This window comes from Emys orbicularis, chromosome 4 (assembly GCF_028017835.1).
Source record: "Emys orbicularis isolate rEmyOrb1 chromosome 4, rEmyOrb1.hap1, whole genome shotgun sequence".
Classification (NCBI taxonomy): domain Eukaryota; kingdom Metazoa; phylum Chordata; order Testudines; family Emydidae; genus Emys; species Emys orbicularis.
The window spans coordinates 92,433,561-92,444,339 of record NC_088686.1 but is presented as its reverse complement, the minus strand read 5'-3'; the positions used below and the strand labels follow the sequence as shown (position 1 = coordinate 92,444,339).

At 40.0% G+C, this 10,779-nt stretch overlaps 1 protein-coding gene across 1 annotated transcript in view; it reads right to left on the bottom strand.

Moving 5' to 3' along the window:
* Positions 1–3,959: 3,959 nt before the first annotated feature.
* Positions 3,960–10,779, bottom strand: part of METTL15 (methyltransferase 15, mitochondrial 12S rRNA N4-cytidine) — a 213,650-nt gene continuing 206,830 nt past the window's right edge. Inside the window, exon 6 of the mRNA XM_065404157.1 lies at positions 3,960–4,402. Within this exon, the coding sequence (XP_065260229.1) occupies positions 3,960–4,402 (443 nt within the window). The remainder of the gene's footprint in view (positions 4,403–10,779) is intronic.

Sequence of the window (10,779 nt, the reverse complement as noted above, 5' to 3'; positions counted from 1 at the left end):
GATATATGCCATCATGTGCCAGCAATGCCCTCTGCCATGTACACTGGCCAAACCAGACAGTTTCTACGCAAAAGAATAAATGGACACAAATCTGACAGTAGGAATCATAACATTAAAAAACCAGTAGGAGAACACTTCAACCTCTCTGGTCACTCAGTAACAGACTTAAAGGTGGCAATTTTGCAACAGAAAAGCTTCAAAAACAGACTCCAACAAGAAATTGCTGAGCTTGAATTAATATGCAAACTAGATACCATTAACTTGGGTTTGAATAGTGACTGGGAGTGGCTGGGTCATTACACATATTGAATCTATTTCCCCATGTTAAGTATCCTCACACCTTCTTGTCAACTGTCTAAAATGGGCCATCTTGATTATCACTACAAAAGTTTTTTTTCTCCTGCTGATAATAGCTCATCTTAATTAATTAGCCTCTTACAGTTGGTATGGCTACTTCCACTTTTTCATGTTCTCTGTATGTATATATATCTTCTTACTATATGTTCCATTCTATGCATCTGATGAAGTGGGCTGTAGCCCACGAAAGCTTATGCTCAAATAAATTTGTTAGTCTCTAAGGTGCCACAAGTACTCCTGTTCTTTTTGCTGATACAGACTAACACGGCTGCTACTCTGTAAAGTATTTCAGATACCACAGTGCAATTACTATGGGTAAATATTGACATTTTAGGTTATAATTTCACCAAACTATTAGTAACTCTGTAAATAGGTTTGCAAATGACTGACTGTAATTTATCCAAAGTAATGGACAACAAATACAAACATGGATAATACATGCATTCCTTTCTTTGCTTGTATATGATCTGTAGGATCGAGCCTTTAATTTTTTAGTCAGTAAAACTGATTATGTGACTTAGTGAACACGTGTACTGCAGCAAAATTAATTAATATCAAATGGTAAATATAAACATTTTTCTAGCAAACCACAAACCATCTTGAAGTTAGGCAGTTCATATGATGTTAGTCTTTATAATAAATAAAAATGCTTTCAGTTACAAAACTGAAAGGGCGAAATCGTGACCCTATTCAAGTCAATGGCAAAACCCCCAGTGACTTCAATGAGACCAGGATTTTACCCATTCAAGTCAATAAAACCATAAATTACTTCAACTGGCCCAGGATTTCTCCCAAAAGGTTTGAATAAAATCTATTCAATAACAATAAAATAGGATACATTCTCATCGGGCTGTCATAGATTCATAGATTTTTAAGGACAGAAAGGGACCAGTATGATCATCTAAATCTGACCCTCCTTCAACAAAGACGTAAAGAACCTTACCCAATAAACTCTGCATCAAACCTATATTTTCTGTTTGAACTACAGCATATCTTTTAGCAAGATATTCAGTCTTGATTTAAAGACTTCAAGTGATGGAAAATTTACCACATCCCTAGGTATATTCTTCCAATGTTTAAATACCATCACAGTTTAAAATGTGCACCTTTGGTTAGCTTCAGCTAGCTATGCCTTTTTCTGCTAGATTAAAGAGCTGTCTCTTCTCCATGTAGGTATTTGCAGACTTTGATCAAGTGACCTCTTACCCTTCTTTTAGGTGAACAAAATAGATTGAACTTCCTCAGCCTCTTGCTATACAGCATGTTTTTCTGATTTCAAATCATTCTTGTAGTTGTTTTTTGAATGCTTTCCAATATTTCAACATCTTTTTTCATGTGTGGACACCAGAAAGAGACGCAGTACTTTAGTACATGGGTAATACCATCTCTCTACTCCTACTTGTTATTGTCTTGCTTATACATACGAGGATCCTGTTTGCCCTTTATACCATTATATTAGGAGCTCATGATCAAATGGATATCTATTATGTCCCCCAAGACCTTCTTAGTATATCTGCATTTCTTGTAAGTGTGGCCTATATTCTTTGTTCCTAGATGTATGACACTGCATTTGGTTGTGTTGAAATGCATGTTATTCAGGTTTCAAGTAAAAATTGCAGAAAAGACGTATATGAATTTTCATCCTCTGAGAAGTCTAGTTTGATTTTCAATGAGGTGGTATTTTCCACAAGTGAAATACATTTAGTCCTACTAATGGATCACACCACTGTAAGGGAATTAAAATACACTACTACCTCTCTGTGTACTGGACAGAACTTAATCTGAGAGAGAATATTAGGCCTCACTATCCCCAGAAATAGTGCTGACTCTTCCATGTCACTTCAAGGTTGTTACTGAATAAGCATTTAACTCTGTTGCAACCCCACATCCTCTCTGTGCTCTGGGCCCCTACTTGCACCATAATAAAACAAGGTGTTCAAAGTGGTATCCAAATGTATGCCACCTATCTACTGAGTGAAACTGAAACAGTTCAAGATACACAAGCATGCTTCAACTAACCCTACCCAGAGATTTTTATGGGACTCGGCAAACTCCAGGCGAGCACAAAATAAACCAGATTGAAAGAATATTTGCAGTGGGAAATATGTTCTCCCTATGTTGATGATGTATTGACCCAACTGGTATGAGCAACCATACTTATGGAAATGGGAGGGCTGGGTTTTTGGAGATACCCCTATGCAAATAGTCAGAAGCAGCACTGACTCTTCCATATCTCTTCTGGGATATTATTAATACGGAACTTACCTTTGTTGCAATCGCATGTCTCTCTGTGCGTCTACCTGCACCACAACACAGCACCACATTCTTCTGAGCCTAAATATTTCAGCCATAAAAATCTTTTAAAAACTTCAAATGGGGACGCAGTTCAAGGTACAACCTTAACCAAAAATAACTATTCATATATAATGTTTGGAGGGGAAAAGCTCTATTTAAATACAGTCTGTTGTTTCTAACAGATGTCAACATTAAGTATTATTATTTGAAGTGGAATGTTTGTATTTATATTTAATACTATGTATAATGAAAACTGGGAAAAACAGTACACTTTCAGAAAAGTCTATCGTGCCCATTATTATTCAGCTCTTACTTCATATCAGTGATTTGCATCATCCAATGTCATATCTCTGGGTATTTATGAGAAATTTGCCAATATTAGTGTAATGTTACCAAAGGAATTAATTAGGATATTGCTATTTCAATTTATTACACATGGAGGACGCAATTTTGATCTCATTTGCTCAGATCTGAATCAGGAATAAGTCTACTGATGTCACTGGGCTTACACCAGTATAAAATTGGTGAGATCAGAATCAGGTCTGGAGTTTTAAAAGCAGCCAGTCAGTTTTCTTTTACAAGCATTCAAATTCAGAGACAGAAATCATGTTTCCTCCTCTAGTCAACCAATCTACTGATTCATCAGAAGTGAAATTCTGCCACACATTTTGATTGTCCAAATAAAGAGAATGCTTTTCTTTTCTTTTTTCTTTTGTAAAGGGAGGAAGAAGTTAAAGTAGATGAAACCTAAGCTACTTTTTATATCATTTAAAAAAATGAATTGTTTAACAAGGTATAAAAGGAGCCAATATTAATTTTCAATCTATGATGTTTCTCATACAAGAAGTTTTAAATAGACTTCAAATTTTAGCTGTATTAAAGAATGTATATGTTAAAACAATAAGGCACAACATGATCAATTGTTGGGCTGAAGTTGGAATAGTTCAATGGGAGTTGATGTTGTGGATTAATAGGTGGATAGAGCCCTATATGTTTAAGTTGTACATACAAGTGTTGCTATTATAGACATCTGAGCCTTGTGTTTCAAGAACTGTTTTTCTAAAGAAATTAATAATATTAGTTATGCCCATTGATTTAGACTTGCTTTACCATGTGATACTCCATGTTTCAATTCCACAGCTTAATTAAAACTGAATACTGAAGATAGAAGTCAGACTCTATCCTAAGATATCAATTATTTTCTTTCCTTTTATTTTTCAATTTGACCATCTCTGTACAGTCTGAAAGATGAACATTTACAAAAGCATATTTAATATAAAGAGAAAATCAGAGTATTTTATTTTATTTCACAGTTTGATAGCAGCTCTTAGTTTGGCAGACCGCCCTCTTGGGTTCTCTTGAACATCTGCAGCCTGGGGAGTAAGCACTTTTTTCTGTATAGATGTCCACCTTGAATTGGAATTTTCACTGAAGAATTCTTCCACATCTTGTTCTGAATCATTTTTTTGTCCTTGTCTTATCTTTTGTCTTATGTTAAGGTTGAACTTTTCTGAAACATCTATTCCTTGAAGGAATCGTTTGATGATACGATCCTCTAGCGAATGAAAAGAAAGGGCTACAAGTCGACCTCCAGGTTTCAGAAACTTCTCAGCTATCTTCAACCCTACATAGAGTTCGCGGAGCTCATCATTCACAAATATACGCAAGGCTTGGAAAGTTTTGGTGGCAACATGTGTAGGTCTCTGAAGTAAGTCTTTTCGGGCATACAAAGCTCCTGCTGGAAAAGCACCTGTTATGGATTAACGAAAGAGAGAAAGGAGATTAAAGTTTGGTCATCAAGTACATTTATACTGCTCTCCTGTACTGGAACCTGCTACCTTTTAGAAAAAATCTGGTAATTCCATTAACTTTTTGTACCTGCCATTAACTACTTTTGACATTAATCCAGTGATGTGTGCTGACTTTAAAGTAAAGGATACTTTGAACAATGAATAGTGACCTCCTCCCTTTATAATACATCTTTAAGACCTGTCCTTGAAAGCCTTAGTTACATGAGTAAACCCTGTTCAACTTAGCAGTCCTATTGTGGAATCAGGCCCTTTTTCTACAGAATCATTCACACAAACTGCACCTCAAATCCTTCAAAGAATTGAAAAATAAAGTTGCAAGTTAGAATACAAAGCAATAGCCATGAAACTGCGATAAATAAAAAGTATAGACAGGTTAGACAGATAAGATGCCCTAAAACTCCGCAGTAAAAATTAGTTTTCTATATCTTCATTAGAAATAGTACTCACTACATTCATATTTAGCTGTAGATAGACATGCATGCTTGGTTGCTTGTCTGAGATTCTTAAAACAGGTAACATATATAACTTATGCAGAAGCAGAAGTAAATATTAAGTGTCATCATCTAGATTATTGTGCAATAATTCACAGAGGCGGGATTTAAATAATTATTCTATTTTAATTAAATGCAATTAAATACTTTTTCTAGTTTAAAGAAATAAGACTATTACTTATTAAACTTTAATGAGCAAACCATATACGGTATTAAAAGCTTAGTGAATCTAATTGTGATACTACAAAACTTGTGATACTATTTGTGATATCTAATTGTGATACTACAAAACTACTTTATCCACTCAATAAAACATTAAAAGGAAATATTATTTTCTTGTAGTGTATGAACTTCATTTAAGTATTTATATAATTACATTTTAATAAGAAGACACTGAATAGAGCTGGATCTCTAGCTTTCATAAATCCTACTTTAGATACTTCACAGATTGATAATTTCTTATATATGAATTTGGATATAGTTGATTGTAGCTATTGCAGAAACTATAATTCATCCATCAGTATAGTACAGTGGTCTCCAACCTTTTTATGCCCAAGATCACTTTTTGAATCTAAGGGCAACCCAGGATCTATCCAACCCGTTCCCCAAAGCCCCGCCTCGCTCACTTCACGCTCCCCCCCCCCAGTCGCTCACTCTCCCCTGCCCTCACTCACTTTCACTGAGCTGAGGTAGGGGTTGAGGTTCGGGAGGGGGTGCTGGCTCTGGGCTGAGGCCGAGGGGTTTGCAGTGTGGGAGGGGGCTCTGGGCTGAGCCTGGGGTAAGGGGTTGAGGTGCTGGAGGGGGGTGAGGGGTGCAAGCTGTAGGAGGGAGTTTGGGTGCAGGAGGGGGCTCCGGGCTGGGGCAGAATGTTGGGGTGCAGGAGGGGGTACAGGGTGCTGGCTCTGGGAGGGGGTAAGGGCTGGGGCTTGGGGTGAAGGAGGGGGTATGAGGTGCTGACTCCGGGAAGGGGCTCAGGGCTGGGGGTTGGGGTGCAGGAGGGGGGTTTGGGGTCCTAGCTCTGGGAGGGGGCTCAGGGTGGGGCTTGGGGTGCAGGAGGGGGTTCGGGTGCTGGATCCGGGAGGGGGCTCAGGGCTGGGGTGCGGCCTCCCTCCGGGCAGCACGTAGCTCCGGTGACTCCCGGTCGGCAGTGGGTGCAGCAAGACTGAGTGTAGCTGCCGCTAAGGCAGACTCCCTGCCTACCCTGTCCCCACACCGCTCCCGGAAGGGGCCAACGTGCCCCTGCGGCCCCTGGGGAGGGGCGGGGGGGCACGTGGCTCTGCGCGCTGCCCCTCTCTGCAAGCACCGTCCCCTCAGCTCTACCTGCCTACCCCCCGCCACTCCCGCCCCCAGGGCCATGGGGCTGCGGTGGCCGCTTCCAAGAGCGGCATGGGCTGGGGTAGGCAGGGAATCTACCTTAGTGGCAGCCACACTACACCGCCGTAGATTGCGATCAACTGGGAGATCCTCTAGGATCGACCAGTCGATCGCAATCGACCAGTTGGTGACCACTGGTATAGTACAACCAGTCTTCCTCTTTACAGTACAAAATGACTGTGTCACATATTACCACACACACATTATTTCCTGTTTGTTTTCAATATTACATATTTCTCATGGCAAATCTTTTATATAAAGATAATCATATGTTAATTAGCATTGTTTATGCCTAAATGGGCACATACAAAGAATCAAGAATACAGATTTATTATATATTACTAAGATCTTATCTTTATCTTCTCGTTATGTATTTAAAGTGTATAAATAAAGAGAAAAATGCAGGTTTAGATTATTTAAAGTTCATATTTTTCTCCTCATACCACATAGTAACTTCCACACAAGATCATGAATTTTAAATAGAAAAGAAATTATAAGAAAGGCAGGTTTATTACTATGTTTAGCCTAAATTTTCCATGGTCTCACAGTTCATACTTTGGTATGAGCGACAGTCTGCTTGAACTGGGACAAACGGTATTTGAAGGAAAGCAAGTCTAAAATCTAATGTTGAGTTGTCAGCATGTGAGAGAGTACTGAGGTTAGAAGGTGTTGTTTATAGGGCTTCTGTTCTTCCTAGATTATATTCTATGGATAAGAAATCTGGAAAGAGGGTCTATGTGAAGTAGCCATGCCAACTAAACAAAAAGGCATCCATTGGGAAAATGTCCCAATCGGATTTTTTGGAGGTTACCTAATCTGCAGATTTTGAGCAGAATTAAATAGGTTGAAACTATGGAAACCCCAGTGCATAGTATTTGATTAAACTGTATGTGGGTGAGACCATTGCTCTGTTTCACATTACCTGTTTGCACAGATAAGGCAAGTGACCGACTGACCTTGTATTAATTGTAATTAATTTACAAGAGGCATCCTTGCTGCATTCATGCTATGCATCTGCTGCTAAATTTCCAACTTTATTTTTTGATTATTCTTTGATTTTCTAAGATAGAAGGGTTAAGAGGGAACAGTTGATGTTGTTCCCACCTCAAGTAGTTAGATTGTTTCTGGTTAATGTGACACTGTCACTGTGTGAATTTGTTGGACAAATAGCTCCAAATACTGCCAACTAATCTATATTGTCCACTGACTCTTGGAGGAATTGCACCATTCTCTTTACTATTCAGAAGACAAAGATGACCAAGGTAATATTTTCTGGACTTCTTTGTGGCATTATTCACCTTACAAAATTTAGCTTTATATCATCAGTCTCTATGCATGGGTAAATAAGGCTAATGAAGCCTGGGCTAAAGAAAAAAGCATATTAATGTGCAAGAGAGTCTTAAAAGAGATGTGAATTTGAACCCAATTTACAAACCACTATGCCAGGTGAATGCAGAAGCCTGATTCAGGAAAGTGAAAGCAATAATGTTATTTGGTAAAGGGACAGAACTGTTCCCTGCAACTGGTTAATCCAAACTCCACATCCAGATTTCCCACTTCTTCTGAGTTTTAGGTTAGGAATCCCCAAATTAATGGCAGGAACTGAAAAGCATTTGGGGCTGCTTCCCCTTTGATAGTGTCTGAACTCTTTGGCGATGGGCAGCCCAAGATAGACACTGCACCCCAGAAGATTCTGGAACCCCATGTCTCAGGGACCTTCATTCCACATGTGAGAATATGCAGAGGCATTCAAAGAAGAACTAAGGGTTTGAGTGTATCCCTTAATCAAACTCAACATCAACTATAAAAGGAGGGAAAGGATTTTCTGCTTTGTGTTATATGAAAAAAACAGCACTAGTTTGGATGATACTTGAAGCGCTGGCTCTGGCACAAAGGTATTCCCTACTGATAACTTTCTTTAAGAATTTAAAACTAATGGGGGCGGGGAGGAACCCTTTCCATCATCTCATGATACTGCACGAGGCACTCCATTCTTGATCTGGAAGAGAGGATATTAACTGGGGATAAGAAACAAAACAAACCCATACTGTAAGCCCACTCTTCTTTCCAAATTTTCTTTGCTACGGGTTGGAAACACCAGAGTCTATGAAAATAACAAAACCTTTGCATTCTATATGCATGTGTAAAAAATGATGACTGGGCATACATGTAAAGGTGGAGAGAGGTACCATTTTTTAAAACTGTTGCACGTCTCACTACACATTTCTATCAACAATAATTACTTATATAGTGCTTTAGGTAAGTACAGCATTTTACACACTAAGGCCTGATGGTCCATGGTTTCAGCTGTGTACTGTGGACTTCATAAACTAACTTCCCTCAAATTTCCATGGAGGACAGGAAACTTACTCAGCATTGTCCCCTCCGTGTTTTCCCATCTTCTCTTTTTCCCTGCACAAGGAGCCAACCTGCAGCTGTGAAGCATGTTGAAAACTGTGTATTTGCAAATGTGTGGGTGGAAATGAAGAACAGAGACAAAGGTTCTCAGGAAACAGCTGCATGCCATCCAAACCTACAATAATTTGCAGACTAAAATGTCTAAAGATGTAAACGCTAGATTGCACTACCTTTACAGTTGGGGTGGCTATGTGGTTGCAAGTGATGTCAGCAGCACCTTGCAAAGCTTCTTTCAGCAGCTGCTCCAGTCTGGGATAATTTCCAAGATGGTATAACATGTTTCTACACTGCTGGCTCTGCTGTACATTCCTCTGGTAAGATTTGAAGGTAAGAAAACAGAAATTCTGCTGAGCTGTATAAATGATTACCTGAGACAAAGTGGGGAGTTCTATAGATTGAGGTGGAGCCAGAAATGTGGTCACTGGCTACTGATGTAATGTGCAGCATCCTGTTTAATATACATATTAGAGAAAGCAGCATTTTACCCACCCCCAAACACTTAGCAGGAACACTGTGATCTCATCGTTCTTTCCTGGCATGAACCAAATCATCTGATTTCTGCCTCTGGTAATGGAATATTTCAGCCATGCTCATTCTGTGCCGTGAAGAAACAGTAACACAATGGCAAGAAAACATATAATGTATGTCTGAAAAGAGTAAAGTGATAGCAAGAATGAATATCAGGAAGGACAAATGAGTTGCATCTACAACTATTTGACCTGCTGCCATAGGGTGACTATCCACTTTTAAAGGGGATGGGTCCAGTTCATCTGTGACTAATTAGTACCTCATAATGGGCATGGTAGAGGGCATCCTGCCTCCATAAAGAGCCAGGCAGTAGTTTGGAAGGAAGCAGCAGGAGGCACTGGTAGGAGTTCCCCAGGGATAGCTGCATGAACCTGGAGAGACAGCAGTAGCTGGAAGCCACTGGGAAGAAGAGACAGAGAAAACACTGAAGAAGGCTCATGCGGAGGCCCCTAGGTAAACCGGAAGAACTAGCTTAGACAGGGACAGGCCAAACCCAAGAGCAAGCGAGTGATTCTGAAGGAACGCAGCAAAGGTAGGTCTCACAGGTGAAGGACCTTGTGGAGTGGAACACTGCAGGGAGCCCTCTCATAGAAGCACTGAAGTGAAGGTTGCAGCGGAACAGTAATAAGAAGCACAAAGAATGGCTAGCAGTGTGGAGGCCTTAGAATACAGACACAGGAATTAGGAGACCGGGGTCTGTTCACTCTAAGGTAGATGGCCTGGAGAATGGGCCCTGGAATAAGGGCAGAGGAATAAACTGGATGTCGACTCTCAGGTGGGCAACCTGAAGATGGCGTCTCTGGAATGTGGATGGAGTCCTGCCGCCTTTTAATCTGTTTTACTTTGTGGTTTGTGAATTGTCTCATTTTAAGGGACCCACTGAAGCCTAACAGGGCTTGAATGAGGCTCTGACTAGACTAATTTCTTTCCCGTATTGGGAAATGTGATGATCAGTCTGATCTGTGATAGAAAGGATGGGCAACAAGGACACCAAGATTTGAGTAAGTGCCTATTAAAAAATGTCAAAGCTCTACAGGGCATCTCCAAAACTTGCTCAACACAAGTAACTTGAGCAAGAAGTTCCCCAGGGGAATTGCAAGTTTGCTTTCCAAATGGAACTCATGGTACAGTACTGAAACCATGTAATGAAAAAGAACTTGTAGGAGTTCTGCTTTTCTTGTGGTTTCCCTCATGTGTTCTCCATGGGACAACCTGAGTCAGAGAAAGAGACTTTTTTTTGCCTTGAGGAGCTTACACAATCTATGTAAGTCTAAACAAGCACAACACATGGCTACTAAAGCTGAGAAGAGGGAAGGGGGGAAAGACACTTGATGGATGAGGACAGGAAGATTGTTCCAGGCACAGAGGGCTGTGGAAAAGGACACAAAAGGAAGAGGGATAAGGCAGAAGAATTAGGATTGAGTTCAGGGCAAGAGAAGGAAAAGGGGCATGGGAAAGCAGAGATGCAGTACTTGTGAGTAAGTAGCACACATACACTAAACCTG